The following is a 17,087-nucleotide window of genomic DNA, read 5'->3' on the forward strand; positions in this document are numbered from 1 at the left end:
AAACTGTTACATAAGTGTAACTATATAAGCGCGGTTTTTACAACTTGAACTTGGAAAAACATGCAGGTGACAAGTTCAATGAGATATAAATGAAATGATTTACATGAGCTATTTTCTTAAAATAATGAAATTCCATAATCCAGTATCATTGCCATTGCTTGACTGTGTTTCCTTATTCTCATTTTCCTTATTCAAAGAAAATAAAGCCCATAAGAATTTTAGAGAATATCTTGTTCAATAATTTTAAAAACAGATATGGTGTCAAGGTTTATATAGGGTGATTCCAGAACTGTAGGGCCAGATATTGAGACTTAACACACATCAATTTTGTTACCATCCGAACACCTCATAATATCAATCTGCAGTGAACTCTCCCGAGAGGACATAAAAACCAGTTTTGCTAAAACATTTAAGGGACACTGTGAATCAAACCTATTCAATCATTTTAAGGATTTAAGAAGCTATACTGTTGAAGATAGAATCTTTATTTTGAACACAAGTAATCCAAAAGGCAGAGTAATTTTAATATTTAGCAACAAATATGAATATCAAGAAAGGATCGTTTTTATTACATATACACATTTGAGTATTAATACAGTTTATATAAGCATCCACATGTATTATGTGCTTTTTGATTTTCCTTAAAACACTCAATTAGATTTCATAAACTAGTAGCAGCTTGTAAAAAATAGCCTAATTGAAGATGTTAAGTGACCAATGGAAAGAATACACACTTCTTTTACTATGACTTAGATTTTACATGAAAAAAAAAAAAAACCTAAGTAAAACTAGGTGAAAAATGGAATTAAAATTGCTGAGATGTTTAATAATGTATAATTAAAATGCTACAATTTCATTCACTTTTTTGTGGAACATAAAAATGAAACTAAAGTCAAGTTAAAGTGCAAATAAAATTTCTAAATTAGAAATTAACACACTCATTCGATCGTGAACATAAGACTATTAAATCATATTAGAAGAGACCATCAAAAAATCATTTAGACCTCAATTAAAGCTATTACCATTAAAAGATCTGCATCTTCAAAATGCCATGAAAAATTAATAATGATTGCCAATCAAAGCAATATCGTTTCTCTAAGGGGTTATTATAGAAAGAAATCACTTAAAACCAACCCCCCACCTGATCTGTCCCTGGCTTGTGCGTCACCATATGCCGCTCGAGCTGGGTGCGGTAGGCAAACGTGTAGCTACACAGAGGGCAGGAAAAGTTCTCTTCATTCTTCTCGTGGCGGTACTTGATGTGCTCCTTCAGTGATGTCAAGCGCTTGTAGCCCCGGTCGCAGTAGGGGCAGGTCAGCAGTTGGGCAAAAGCATCTGGAGTTCCAGGTGGCAGGTCTGTAGCCGAGAGACGAGAGGGAGAGAAGCAGGCCAAAAGGTCAGTAAATCAATGGCAGCTAATGGGCTGACTGCCCGGGATGGTATGACAGGAATCACTGCAATCTGCTCCACGAGGGTGCCATCGGCGCACGCGGCCTCCGTGCACGCCAGTCCCCTTGCACACCCAGGACAGACTTGTCGGCATCAGCTCACACTGCGCTGGAAAATTAATTAATTACTGGAGCATTTGGGGGGGAAATTTAAACAGCTGATAAATGAGGAAATTCTCTTTAGGTGACTGACAGTTCGTAGGAAACCTTTAGTCACAGATGACTCAGGGATTCATGGGGTGAAGGAGCTTTTTGGGTACCCGTAAAGAAGAACAAAAGGTGAGGGTCAGAATCTCTAAACTTTTTTTTTCCCCTCAAAAGTGAAATATTTCGGAAAGATAGGAATCCATGTAGATATTTTTATCTCTTAGAAATAGGCTCTAATTGTTCTTGTTCTTTATTGGATGTACAGATGACACAAATTTGCTGACAAAAAAATTTCACAATACCCTAAAATTACAGTTCTAATCTTTGCTCATGAAATTCCATGCCTCTGCAGCTGTTCTTCAAATTTTAAGGTAAACACCCAGGCATGTAGTGCATTTGTAATTGTAACAGCTGCAGAGGTCAGCGTCGTGGCTAAAAATGAATTACAGCCTCACCATTTTCTTCCTGCCCATTGGCCTCTGGCGTGCCAAGGCGAGACAGCTCCTCGGGGGCTTCTGGGTAAATGATGGCTGTGTCACTGCGCTGAAGGTACTCTTCGATGCTGACTGCATGACCATCGCGTTCCTCCAGTTTTCTTTTGGCAAAGTATTCCTCAAAGTCTGATGTGCAATTTGCATTCTTAACTGAAATGGTAAAAAGGAAAAGAAATGTCTTTTCAGGGCCTTCTTCCCAGGAGCCTCCGTCTGCCTGCATCACCGTAAGACACATGGACTTGCAAAAAAGACTACAAATACCTAGTTTATTTGTAGGGAGTGTTGCTGATGACCACTTATTGATCGAATGGTTATTCTCATAATATATGTAAAAAAAAAGAGGATACTTTGCTCTAAGTTAAATAGGCATATTTTATTTTCCTCTTTCTGGAAGACTAGTCTGTGTGGTTTGCAAAGAATGAAAGAAATTTTAAAATGCTTTTCAGGGAAAATGAAAAAAAAGAACTATATTCTAAGATCCATAAACATGGGAGATAATATGAGCTCAAAGCTACTTTAATAATCTATATAAAACTTTCTTTTTTTAAAGAAAGGTGTATTTAATTTTTTATAGTCCACTAAACTTAACATTCCTAACTATATATTCATTCTGTTGTTAAAGGTAAGCTTTTAACCCTCCACTCTCTGAACATCACAGACTACCAGGACTACACAATTCAAGAGAGATGCAGAAGGATGGATATTCCTGGAGAGATAATAATGAGATTTTGTTAAAAAAAATTCAAGGAATGTTGGAGTTTATCTTTTCTTAAAATTTCAATGTTTAGCTCAATATTTTAAAGCTGCTGAAAATAAAATTAAGCTCACACTGATAGAAATAAAAAGTAACAGATCGAGTTAAGAAATTGGCTATCCTGCAATGTGATTTTGATATGACTTTTATGACTCTGTTCCCATGACATGAATAACAGGTGTAAACCAATGTTAGCAATTTGTGTCCCAAGACTGTATATTAGAAACTACTAGCTATGTTTTTGGAGAAGGCAATGGCACCCCACTCCAGTGTTCTTGCCTGGAAAATCCCATGGAGGGAGGAGCCTGGTGGGCTGCAGTCCATGGGGTCGCTGAGAGTCGGACACGACTGAGCAACTTCACTTCCACCTTTCACTTTCATGCATTGGAGAAGGAAATGGCAACACACTCCAGTGTTCTTGCCTGGAGAATCCCAGGGACGGGGGATCCTGGTGGGCTGGTGTCTATGGGGTCGCACAGAGTCAGACACGACTGAAGTGACTTAGCAGCAGCAGCAGCAGCAGCAGCAGCAGCAGCTATGTTTTTAAAATAAGTTGTGGCTTAAATATCCTAAGTAAAAACTTTTATGCATAAGTCAGTGTTGGGAAAGTGGGTGCCACATTGTGGCTACCAGAAGTAAGTGAAGAATAATCCTTTGCTGGTACAATCCATGGTGGACCATACTTTCATAGTTTTTGAGGACAGTAAACCTTGATCTCACTACATTCTTCATCTCACCTTCTCTGTCATAAAAGATACTATAGTATTGATATTTGTCATCCTAATTCTCCCCGGCAATTTGTGGCAAGGTGATATTCAAGCAAGCCAGTCAATTTTTATTTTTGGCTTTTACTGTTATGAATGTTTATGAGAAGACTAGAAAGTGGAACCTTCCATTAATCAATAAGTATTTACTGAATGCCTGGTATGTGATAGGCATCATGTTTTGTTTTGATAAGCAAAATTGTCTCAAAAATAGATATAATATTACAAACTCAAATAAGTGTTATGAAAGAAAGTTACACGGTGGTATTACAGAAGTAACAGGGGGCTTGACAGGGACCTGATGGAGTCTGGAAGATCAGGAAAGCCTTAACTGATCATGAAGCATGAAGTTAACTAACTTTAGAAGCCAGGGTAGAACAGTGGTGACTGGAAAGAACATGGGGCATTTCAGAATCTCAAAGGACTTTGCTAGAGTATGGAGAGAAAGAGGGAGCTTGATGTAAGTGTAAAGAGGAAGGTAGAGACCAAAGCCTGCAGTGTGCGCTAGTCCTGCTAAGGATCTGGATTTTCTTCTAAGAAAAGCAGGAAGCCACTGAAAGATATCAAGCAGGAAAGATGGTGGGGTGAAATAATCGGTTATCTGCATTTTCAAATGACAACCCTGGTTACAGTATGATACGGACTGCAGGAAGAGGAAAGTAGACCCTGGGAAACCAGCTAGGAGTCTCTTACCATTGATTGGGCAAAAGATAAAGGTTAAAAAAAATGGTGAGGGAGATTATAAGAAGTGGTTGCATTAGATTTGGGGAAAGCTTGGATGTGCCAACGAGGGACCGGTGAAGACCCCACCCCCTTAGGTTTAGGCTTTTCACATCGATAGATGGTTAAGTGATATCAGCACCGCAGGAAGCACAGGCATTTTAAAAGGTTTGAAACTATGAATGAATACATCGGATCAAACAAAAGGAAACCTGGGGCATTACATTTGTAGACTATTAAACTAAGTGCTAACAATCTGAATACTGTGATCTCAAATGTTTCTCTTTTGCCTCTCTAACTTCTGTTAATTTTAACAAGAGCAATGGTCTAATTCCAGGACCTGTATTTCCTTCAAATAGAGGTTTGGAAAGTGTAAAAGTAGATTTAAGATTTTGTATCTTGAAATTTTGCTTAAATCTTCTCTTAGTATCTTCAGTCTTAACATCTTTTCTAAGTAGAATGGACATTGATTAAGATCACCTTCCCTCTGATCTATTCATGCTGCCATGGATGTTTTCCAAAGAATACTTGGTGGTGACTGTGATGGTGTCATTGAACTTGCACCGTTAAGTCACTAGGGAGGTATGAAGGAAATGCCAGCTTGCACAAACTATTTATTCATTGTTTTAGATCATCCAAATAACTTCAGATTTATCAAAAGTCGCCTTTTGTTTTTTAAGTGCAAGAAAAGATAAAGGGGACAAAATGTGTGGATCCAAAATGAACCTTTTTTGAACAACTTAACTGATCTGATCAGGGATTGACTTCTTTATTAGCACCATGGCAGTAGAAAGTAAGGGGGTAGTGATTTTCTAAATTCAGATCTAGTTAAACATTGTCAAATGCTTAAGAAACGATTTAATTTTTCAAGAACATTGTCCCACTTGAAGATTCTTATTGTAACCTAGTAAACATGGATAGATATACATTTAATATCATCCTAATTTTATCCTGATATTTCAGCAAGTATTTGAATTATCTGGCTATCTTTGCATGAATTTTTATTTGCATATGAATGTTTCCATCAGAAATGTAATCAAATGCAAATTCAATTTGATTTGCATTAATAGCCTTTCGGCTTAAAGGGGAGGAAAATTCTGATTTTTCTGGATAGGCAAACTAAACTGCATCTAGACACACTACTGGTATTTGGAGAGGCAATTCATTCGGTAAATCAAATCTGGCCATACTAGATTTCTATGTCAAGTGTGTTGGGGACAAAAGATATCAAATCATGTGCTCTTGTTAAGGATCATCTTTGATCATCTTTGTAGCCTGAGCATCAAATATATTGCCTAGAAATTAGTAGACACTCAAGAATCATTTATGGAATGAATCTGGAATAAATAATGTCCTTAATGTTAGTCTTGGTGCAGAAGTCTTCTAAAAAAAGTTAGGTGTAGGAACTTAGACCTACTATTCAAGTAATTGTAGAACAATTATGTGATAAACTGTGTAGTTGTGATCATAAGTACTTGCAAGAATTTAATAGGACTCAGGGGAGTATTCAAAAGGGTTTCGTGAAGAAAGCCAATCATTTAAATCTATCTGCTCTATTAGGATTTTTCTTCACGTGGTATAGATATGCTATTAGTTATATATCTCAATATTTAGAGTCACTTAAGTGGGTTAGAGTCTAGTGTTCTATGAACTAGGTATAACCATCATGGATGTAATGTGATTTTCCCTAATCTTGCTATGGATGCTAGTAACATATGGTTACTAGTATATGGTTTCTCCACTCAGTACCACAGCATTCTTTGCTTGGGATGGTTCCCCACTGTCCCTATTGCTAAGATTTATGGTACTCAAGGCAGCTGCCATATTGTTGCATGATCCTGCTCCCCTAGATCCAGTGGATTAATCTGCTCCTGAAGTGAAGTGATCTTAGCTCTCCATCCTCTAGGTCAAACCATTGATTGGTCCAGTGGTAGTCAAGAATCCCACTGAGTTTCAGTCAATCCCTTTCCCATGATTTTAGGACTTGTTTCCAAAGAGAGCACCAAGGCAGATTTATATTTTCCAAGTGACTACAACTATATGATGTAGAATGAAAGAATTGATAAATCCCATGTAAAATAAGAAAATTTATCAAGAGAGAAAATGAAGCAGATACCTAAAGAAAAGCAGAGACAAGATGACAAGCTGTGACAGCAGTTTTCTAGCCACACTTATTCCTGAGGTCAGTCGGCACCTGTATCCTCCCAGTGAGCAAAAAAATTCCCTCTTCTACCTTAGGCTATGCTGTGTTTCCGTCTCCTAGACTCCCAAACACCCTGATTGTTACCATTCTAGAATAAATGATGGAATTAAATTTTGGATACTCTCAAAACTGTAGGGAAAGAAAATGTTTTGATTCTATTTGGAAGTCTGCACTTTTGTTTTTTACAAAGATTTTGTAATACTGTATAGCAGAATCAGGGATGAGGTAGAAAATTTGCTAGAAAGTTATAAAATTCCTCACTGCATTTTTCTAGTCTAAAATCAACCTCATTTTCTTTTCTGTTTTTCTATAATCCTCTTCACTCCTCGATCTCCTTGGAAGAACTGCCAAAACACACTGACAAAGGATATTTGCATGGTATTTATGATCAAGCCATAGCAAAAATTCAAAAGAAACCTCAAGTAATTTCTTCCTATACCTCTCCAGAGATTTTGCATTTAGTCCTAAAATTTACCCTGATGTCTTGCAAATATCTCAGCCTTCCCTAAGGTCTGGTAAACTTTCCTCTGTCCAAAAAAAGAACTTCATTAATTAAAAATGTTTCCTCATAGCCAAATGTGTTTTAATATTGTTAGGGTAACTTTCTAAGTCCCTTTAAGTCAAAAAAGCTCAAATTTCTTGTAAATATGTTGCTCACTCTTACTAATGTTGTTAATAATACTTTCATAAAAACACTATGTCTATCTTAGATATTAATATTTTTAATAGATAATGATAAATACCAACATGGACTGACTTTTCAAATTACTGTCTAAAAACAAGCAATTAACCTCTTGAAATTAAATCTCTAAATAAAAGATATTTATTGGTCTCTTTAATAAATCATTCAACTCATGTTCTCCTCATAAATATTTCTTAAAGACTCTTAATACTCTTTTTAAAGTATTTCTTTTCCTAAAATTATTTTTATTAGTCTTATTTTATTTTTTATAGCCATACCCCATGGCATGTGGAATCTTAGTTCCCTGACCAGGGATTGAACCTGTGCCCCCTGCATTGGAAGCACAGTTTTAACCACTGGAGCACCAGAGAACTCCTAAGATTCTTAATATGTTTACAAGTAGTTAACTTATAATGAGACCTTGATACTTGTTCCATCTCCTTTTTTTGATTACTTTTATTCTTTCACCATGTATTTTCTTTCTTTGTTACAAGCATGTGTTCATGAAGGAAGACAGGTGCTCTATTAACACTGGTCTATAACCCAGCATGATTTCACATTCATTAAGAAATTGAAGAAATATATTTGACTATTATGCTAAGCCATTTTAATAACTATCAAAATGAATGAATAATTCTTTTAGAAAAGAAAATACTTTGGAGGGTCTAGAAGAGCTGAAGCAAGTACCTATTAAAAAACTAAGTAGAATCATTCATCCATCCCTTTGTTTAGTAACTGTTTTTGAGTGCCTACTAATACCAGAGCGTGTGCATAGGGATAGAACACAGTGACCGAGAACTGCTTTTCTACTCTGTGATTCTCCTATTTAGAGACAAGTACATAAAGTGAGTGTGATTCTGCAATACACAGACATAAATACATAAATGTGTATTGGAGGAAAACAAATACAAACATATACACTTCCTTAGTATAAAACAGAAATTACATATTTATAATATCTGCTTTTACTCACTTCAAATGTCAAGGCAAAGGGACCTGAATCTAGATAACTCTATCTGTCATCTTTTTGAAATATAAGCTCTCTTTAAACAACATTTTAAATGGTAGGAAAACACAGAAAATTATTTTGATTTAGTCATTTGTATTGAATTTTTTAGTTTAAAGAAAGCCCATATTCTCATTTGTTGAATATAAATTCTCATGGCTACTTTGTTGACTAATTAATGTAGGATACATATTTTATCATTAAAAATGGATGCATGACTTTCTGCAGAAGGCTTCCAGAATGCACACTGGCACCAAATATCTACAAGCAACTTTGAGGAAGATAATGTTATTATATAGCCACATGGCCTTCCCAACAGAACCTCCAGGTGTTACAGAGGTGTGTGTAAAGCCAGAAAAGTCTTGTCAAAAGTGACAAAGCTTTCTTCTCTTCTTGTGAATTAGTACAATGTCTGGACCGGTCTCTCCATGCCTGCTCTGACATGGCTTTCTCCTGCGAACACACGTTCAGATGCCAATGAGTGTTCCCCATGTATAAGAGCTTCAGGAGAGAAAGTTCCAAGGGGATGGGACTCTGTAGTATTCTACAGAATCAAATACCTCCCCCAACAGCAGGAAGCAGCCCAATTGGGGACAGTGTCTCATTTTAAAGTGAGGTGTTATTTTTTTTTTTTTTTTTTTACTTAGGGGATCATGAATATCCAGATTTAGAGACTACAAACCCTTCAATAGTTTTGGTGGCTATGTATTTGTATGAAGACCACTCCTTTAAAACAAAAATCCCCAAGTTAGATAATATGTGTTTACCTTTCATATACCTGTGAAATCTAAAATTTTAGAATTGGTTTATTACCAAAAAGACTCAAACTATTTTATTACATTTTAGACAGGTTTATGAAGGATGGTGTTTTTGCCCAGTAGGTCAGTGCTCTTCCATATGCTTTCAGTAGAGACACTTAAGGATGTTCCAGGACAGTGGTTTCAAAATGTGGTCCCCAGGTCAGCAGCATCAGTATCACTTGGGAACTTGTTCAAAATGCAAATTCTTGGGGTCCACCCCCAGACAGATGCGAATCAGCCATCTGTGTTTTAATAAGCCCTTCTGGGGATTCTGATATACGCCTAGTTTAAGAATTGTTACTCTAGGAATTCAGTTCTCTGCCTCCCCTGGCTAAGTAAGGCATTCAGTAATGTGGTTTGGGAAACAACACAGAATTAATTCTATGTCAAGGAGCCTTTCTGCCAATCTCAATCTGAGCTCATGCCCTCATTCTACAGAATATCATGTGCATGTCTCAATTGTTGAATTTTTCCCATACATGATAATCCTTCCTTTACATGCCCACGAGCTAACAGAGGCACAGAGGGTCTTATTCACCTTTGTATCCCAATGCCTGGGCTTCCCAGGCGGTGCAGTGGTAAAGAATCTGCCTGCCAGTGCAGGAGGTGCAAGAGAATGTTGGGTCAGGAAGATCCCCTGGAATAGGAAATGGCAACCTGCCCCAGTATTCTTGCTTGGAAAATTTTTATGGACAGAGGGGCTCAGACACAACTGAGCACGCATGCATGCATTCCAGTGCCTAGGACAGTGCCAGACACACAACTAATACTCAATAATTGAAAGATTGCTGCTGCTGCTGCTGCTAAGTCAGTTCAGTCGTGTCCGACTCTGTGAGACCCCATAGACGGCAGCCCACCAGGCTTCCCCGTCCCTGGGATCCTCCAGGCAAGAATACTGGAATGGGTTCCCATTTCCTTCTCCAATGCATGAAAGTGGAGAGTGAAAGAGAAGTCGCTCAGTCGTGTCTGACTCCTAGTGACCCCATGGACTGCAGCCCACCAGGCTCCTCTGTCTATGGGATTTGCCAGGCAAGAGCACTGGAGTGGGTTGCCATTGCCTTCCCCGAATTGAAAGATTGGACCCTGTTTAAAATAACTAACTCACTCATTTTGACTCAGCTACTTATGTTTTTTAATCTCAATATCTTCATCTATAAAATGAGCCAGTATATGCTTTCTAGGGAATCCTCAAAGTTTCAGAATTGCATCATTTCAATTAATTCTTTGCCCTAATCAATTTGCTTTTTATTCACTGCCTAGGCCTAGAGAGTTTTATCTGTATTGTTTTCAATTACAAACTCAAAGGAACACAGTTTTCTGATGGAGGACCCACATACACAGATTAAGGAAACATATTTTGGAGGTGCCAGACAACATCACAAGGGAAACTGCTTATTAAATATTTGCTGAATGAATGAAGGAGACACTCAAGAAGCTTGGGATATCTGTTCTTTCTTGTGGGAACTCTTGCTGTGAAGTGGAGATAGATGCTCCTAATCGCAAACAAAGCTTGTAAAAATGCAGCATTCATTCACCAGGAAGTGACAGGTTCTTCCTGATGTACACAGGTTATGGTCTGAAAATGACCCTTCTGTCTAACCTGCCAAGTGCTATTTCTGTTTTTCTTGCCTCAGAACCTATGTCTTACTCAGCTTTCTTTTTAAAAACTCATTGTATGAAATTAACCAGAAAAAAAATTTTTTTAATGATAATTAAAAATTATCATTAATTTGCATGACAGATCTGACTAGAGGACAAAATTCTCCCAACCTATAAAACTGTGACCAATATTATACACAAGAAGAAAATGACATGCTTTAGAGCAGCAGGACTCTCTCCTTGTTAAGTATTTAGGTACTAAATGAATTGTCTGATAAACTGGTAAATTCACTGTTACACAATTGGTTAACACTATATACATTCCCGGAGAAGGCAATGGCACCCCACTCCAGTACTCTTGCTTGGAAAATCCCATGGACGGAGGAGCCTGTTAGGCTGCAGTCCATGGGGTCGCTAAGAGTCGAACACGACTGAGCGACTTTACTTTCACTTTTCACTTTCATGCACTGGAGAAGGAAATGGCAGCCCACTCCAGTGTTCTTGCCTGGAGAATCCAGGGACAGGGGAGCCTGGTGGGCTGCCGTCTATGGGGTTGCACAGACTTGGACACGACTGAAGTAACTTAGCATAGCATAGCATATACATTCCATTCAACTCTGCCCAAGAACTATTTAACCCAAGTGAAAGTGAAAGCCACTCAGTCGTGTCCCACTCTTTGCGAGCCCATGGACTATAGAGTCCATGGAATTCTCCAGGCCAGAATACTGGAGTGGACAGCCTTTCCCTTCCCCAGGTGTCCCATTAAGGGACACTCCAGGCCAGAATACTGGGGTGGGTAGCCTTTCCCGTCTCCAGGGGTTCTTCCTAACCCAGAGATCAAACCCTGGTCTTCCGCATTGCGGGCAGATTCTTTACCAGCTGAGCCACCAGGGAAGCCCAAGAAGAGTGGGTAGCCTATCCCTTCTCCAGTGGATCTTTCCAACCCAAGAATGGAACTGATGTCTTCTGCATCGCAGGCAGATTTTTTACCAACTGAGTTATCAGAGAAGCCCCCAGAAGAAACCTAGGTAATTTAAAGGTTTTAACTGAACTCCAAATAAGAGATACAAGAGGAATGGAAAGTTATAAAGCAAGAAGATAATAAAGGTACAAAAACATTCTCATTTCTCCACTGTCTTCTATGCTAATGATATGACACACAGAATTTATGCTGCAAGAAGCCTAACCCATTGCAGCCTGCTAACCTTATCACTCTGAATATCATTTTGGGGGCATTGGGCTTCCCTGGTGATTCAGACAGTAAAGAATCCACCTGCAATGTGGTAGGCTTCAGTTCAATCCCTGGATAGGGAAGATCCCCTCAAGAAGGGAATGGCTACCCACTCCAGTATTTTGGCCTGGAGAATTCCACGGACTGTATAGTCCATGGGACTGCAAAGAAGCGGACATGACTGAGTGGCTTTCACCCTCACTTTCTATCTTGCTCAAACAAGAGTTTAAATCTAGGTCTAGCTCTTTACCTGGGATTCAATTGCTTCTGAGATCCCTGCAAAAGATCTTGTACACCTGAACAGAATTTGTGTTTCTATGTGGTAATTCAGGCAGAGAATCCCTGATCCCACCCCTTCCCATCCTGCTCATACTCACAGATTATCTTAACATTGTGAGGTATAAACAGGACTGGCTATATAATGTGGGGGCTCGGTGCAAAATGGAGGCTAGATTCTTTACCACTGAGTCACCTGGGAAACCCCAAATGGCGGCAGTACTGCATCAAACCAAGGCCGAGGCCTTTGGGAGCACAGGCCCTTGTGTGCCTGCATGTACCACGTCCAGGACCCCAGACTCAGATCTAGAATCATGAGGCAGGAGCACTGAGAACTTCCCCATCCAGCGGCAACTTGCACAGCCCATGATTTTCCTTTTTTTTCATTCATTCTTCCCAGTAAAATCTCATTAGAAGAAATGATAGGGTGGGTGGAGTCCAAAATTTCTAGTCTAATGCCCTCACTTAACAGATAAAATGAAGGTATAGTGAAGCTAATGATTTGTAGAAAGTTACACAAATAATTTCTGGAAGAGCTGGGTAGAGAATTCATGTGTCCTAACTCAACCCATTACTCTTTGGACTATAGCATAATGAGTCAATATGAGAGAGAGAGAGAGAGAAAGAGAGACAATCCCACCTTTCTAGTTTGTATTCATGCCTGATTGGAAATAATTTGAATAGGTCTTAGATGCTGAAAAGATTGCTCTGACATTATAAGTAGCTCTAAACAAAACATTATGACACCATAAAATTAATAGGGGAAAGGCAATATAAATGCCAACTTCAATATAAATATGACATTTTAAACTTTTTTTTTTCTCAATTTGTCTTTTCATGTCCTCCCTCTTCTGAATCCTATGAACTTTAAAAAAAATTTTATTAGAGGATAATTACTTTACAATATTGTGATGGTTTTTGCCATACATCAACATGAATCAGCCATAGGTATATACATGTCGCCTCCCTCTTGAACCCTCTCCCTTGTTTTATTTTTTGACTGAGTGACTGCATCTAAATCTACTGGGGTAAAATGGAAAAAACATCATGAAATTTCTTCAAATGCTTCACTTAAGAGACTTAGGGATTGTATTTTTCTCCTTTCTATATTTCCTAATTTGAATCATGTTACAAAAGGCACTCAATTCAAAAATAACTTTATGAAACATCTTGCAAAGGAGAATTTTTATTAACTATTACGGTTTTAGTAAATAAAAAAAATGTCTTAAGGCTTAATTTAGGACTAGAGACCAAGAATCACTTTATTCACGGTTCATTTTGCTTTCCCATTTCACATATTACTTGTTTATCCCCCCCACATGCTTAATGATGTCCTCCTACATGAGTTCTGCTTCTTCAGATTAAATGAAACTGTGTCATCTCTTGATAATATTCCATCCCTCACAAACCTTTTCAGCGGAGCCATTCTTGCTTTCATTTGTCTTAAAGCTCAGAGCAATATACAGACGGGCCAAAATACTCCTTCATTCATACCACCATTTCAAATCAGAGTGCCTGTTTTATTAATTTGTTCATCACTTCTTTGTTTATTCATTTATGCTTTAATGTGAAAAGCAACCTGTTTATAAACCATCAAGGCTGTATAAACACTGCACCTACTGAAAGGAAATATGGAGAAGAGCAAACTTAACCTTGACTCTCAAAAAGCCTCCAGTCTGTCACTGTAATTTTTTGAAGTCTTAAGTCATCCATTTCCACTATCACGTCTTAGGACACAACCTATACAGTTCAAGTACAATGACACTTATCCCATGAAAATGTTTACCCCAGGCTGTCATTCCTCTCATTCTGGGGAACTTCATTACTGTGCAGAATCGCAGAATCCCGGCTGCTTGGTGCTCTGACTGTCTCTAGTCCAAGCACAGGGATTCCCTGCCACTCCTGGGTATGGCCAACCCTGGGGCAATGCCATCTTTTTGAGCAAAACTTGGAACTTTCACTCTCTGATTTCAGCCTGTTGCTCCATCCCATCATTCAATTCCTCATCTCCTGAAACAGGTGCTTCATTGTGATAATCAGACCCTGACAAGTCCCTCAGGCCATTTCACCTATTCTGATTTTGCCTGCCTCGGTTCACCTTGAATTTGGAAGTCACTTCCATTCCCCTTGTTCTGTATCGTTCTTGCCTTGCCAAACTAAAACCCTATGTCCATTCCCATACTGTCAACTGATGGTCTCTTTTTCTCCCTGCTTCCAAGAGTGCAACTTCTATGATGTGAATCCCATCAACTACCTAAAATTCAACCAAAGTCTCTCTACCATCATTCTCCCTTCTTCTTTTGATTTTATTGCTAGAAAAGATGTGTCTCTGCCCACAGCCAAGGCTACCAAGGCTATTCCCTCACAACTCTTCTGTTAACCTACTCCGTTTTTCACCTCAACTCCTTTTACATTTTCAGCCTTTTCCTCTGTCTCTCTTTTGTACAGAGGCATGTTCAGCAAGCCTTTGTCCTGGAAAAAAACTTTCCTAAAATTTGCAGTCTCTTAAGTCACCTCCCTATTTTCATGTCTTTAGTACATCTACACATATTTCTTATTTAGCTACCATTGTTTTATTTACTCAATTGAATATGTCATTAATGAAAGTGACTATTCACTGTATGTTTCATGACACCTAATAAAATGCTTTGCACTTTGTAGGGTCTCCCAAACTGATTACTGATTTAACAGCTGAGGAGGCCATAATTATTCATTTGTAAATTTTACCTTCACGTCATTGTAATTTTTGTCTTTCTTAAAGGCATCATAAGATTTTGCATTTCTTAAGGGTACGATTATACCTTCTATTTCTGTTGTTTCTTTCTTGAACCTCAGTTCAAATTCTGCACACAACAAATACTATAAAAAGAATGAAGTGAAGTACCTTCGTGGTTGTTAACAAGTGACAAATATTATTTAATTGGTATCTAGGACAGAAAGGAGAAAAAGATATGATTTCTTTTTTTAAATAGTTATGTTTAATTCTGAATTAAAAATGAACTCATTATTAATCAGTGCCAATATTTTTTATATGAGCTGTGATACTAGTCACTGATCAAGTGAAGGAAAAGTCTTTGACAGCTTTCAACGTCCTTATACACAAATATAATAAATACTGGTAAATCCTCTTCTACATTCAGGAAAAGGACACTAGATAAAGATGAATGAGATAGAAAGCTAAGCTAGTCCTTTTTAATCTTCCTATTTTAACTTCAAATGCAGCTTTAGTGCAGTGAAAAGTAATTTGTCCTACAACTTGTCTGGGTAGTTTTCCAAGATGTCAAAGGAATTTAATTGGCTAAGTCTCTCAAAATCAACTGGTTAGTCCTCCCATTACAAATTTGTTAAATATTGTGTTTTTGGATTCTAGAGAAGTTAATGAGGAGCCAGTGTGAAGGGAGAAAATAGTTCCGAGTACATTTATCTCTCAGTGCATAAAAGCGGGTAAGCGTGGGACCTCCCTGGTGGCTCAGTGGCTATGAGTCCCGGCTCCCAGGGCAGGAGGCCAGGGTTCAATCCCAGGTCAGGGAACTAGATCCCACATGCCACAACTAAGACTGAGTACAACCAAAGAAATAAAAAATACTTAAAAAAAATGGGTAAGCTTACTTCAGATGCAAACAAACCACAAAAATAACCAAAAGAGGGTGCATACCTAATATATGTTATGCATTATACTTGGTACTTTAAAAATGATACACCGTTTTGTTTGGTTAAAAATGATATACCATTTAATTGCTACAATCAGATTCTGTACACAAGGAATCATTAGTTCCACTTTACTGACACATGATTGTAGAAATGAAGGCTTTTTATACTCAAGTTCATGAAACTAGCAATTGGTAGAGACAAAATTCAAATGTAGTTTATTTGACTCTAGAATCTAGAGCATCTGAAAATAACTTTTGGCTTTTTATCTGTGAAAGCATTTATATATTATTCCTAAAATATTGAGAGTATGTTTAACAACTATTAGCTACAGTCAATACACTTAGTTCTTGAGAACCGAGACCTAAATTGGCCTTACCCAGTTCCTAGATGTATGGTGTTTTCCTTTTTCCAGCAAAGGAAGCAAAGATGCAGGTGGTTATTAATAGCTCTTTATAACTAGAGTGCTAGATTGTCTGAGTAAATATAACTTTCACACATTCAAAGAGGAAAACATCAGGGACCTATTTAGGTCTTGATATGCACGTGGAAACGCATTAATGCTAATGATCACCGTGAACCTAAGATAGATCCTTGTTACTACTAACATGTAGGCAAACTCATGTTTATAATGCTCCCAAGTTTTTCCATTTCTCTAATCTTCTCAGAAAATCGCTTTAAAAAATACACTCAAGAATTCTATATAGTAATTCATTCTGAATTTGAATTTAATTAACATCTGAAAGATGTAAGGTTTATTGCAAAAACTTATTCTTTATGGGTTAAAGCATACATTTTTCATTTTTTAAAACATTAGAAGCAGTGTAAAAACATTAAATGCAACATATAAAGTTATTACTTTAAGTCAGGGTTTGCAATGCTCTACTTCCAATACATTAATTTTGCTGTGCTGCTAATGTAACTTTGTTGTAAAAAAGTAGTGACATACTACTCTTACTTCGGGGACTTAAATCCTGGTTTTACTTTCTGAAAATACTGGACTTAATCCTCATCACAGTAAATGCTTTGCCTATTTTGACTTCCCTTTTCAGAGTCCATTTCTTCTCCACCTAACATTTGTTCATTCATACATTCATTTTACCAGTTTATAATGCGTACCGTGCGTCACTGCTGTACTCTGGGACAAACATGGAATAATCTTTTTATTAAAGCAAATATTTGGGGGGCACATACTAAGGCCAATAGATAACATTGTTTATTTAATTGCCTTAATGGTCCTATGAGATACATACCATGTTAATATGTCCCTATTTTATAGCTTAAGGAATTGCTTGTCTCCATGAAATTAACTAGG

General features: G+C 37.7%; 1 protein-coding gene across 4 annotated transcripts in view; it reads right to left on the reverse strand.

Moving 5' to 3' along the window:
* Positions 1-17,087, reverse strand: part of ZEB2 (zinc finger E-box binding homeobox 2) — a 136,212-nt gene that overhangs the window by 17,716 nt on the left and 101,409 nt on the right. For all 4 annotated transcript variants that reach the window (XM_005890702.2, XM_070389993.1, XM_070389986.1 and 1 more), the window contains exons 5-6: positions 2,051-2,239; positions 1,142-1,356 (exon numbers count right to left, since the gene is read on the reverse strand). In XM_005890702.2, the coding sequence (XP_005890764.1) occupies positions 1,142-1,356; positions 2,051-2,239 (404 nt within the window). The remainder of the gene's footprint in view (positions 1-1,141; positions 1,357-2,050; positions 2,240-17,087) is intronic.

This window comes from Bos mutus, chromosome 2 (genome assembly GCF_027580195.1).
Source record: "Bos mutus isolate GX-2022 chromosome 2, NWIPB_WYAK_1.1, whole genome shotgun sequence".
In the NCBI taxonomy this organism is placed as follows: domain Eukaryota; kingdom Metazoa; phylum Chordata; class Mammalia; order Artiodactyla; family Bovidae; genus Bos; species Bos mutus.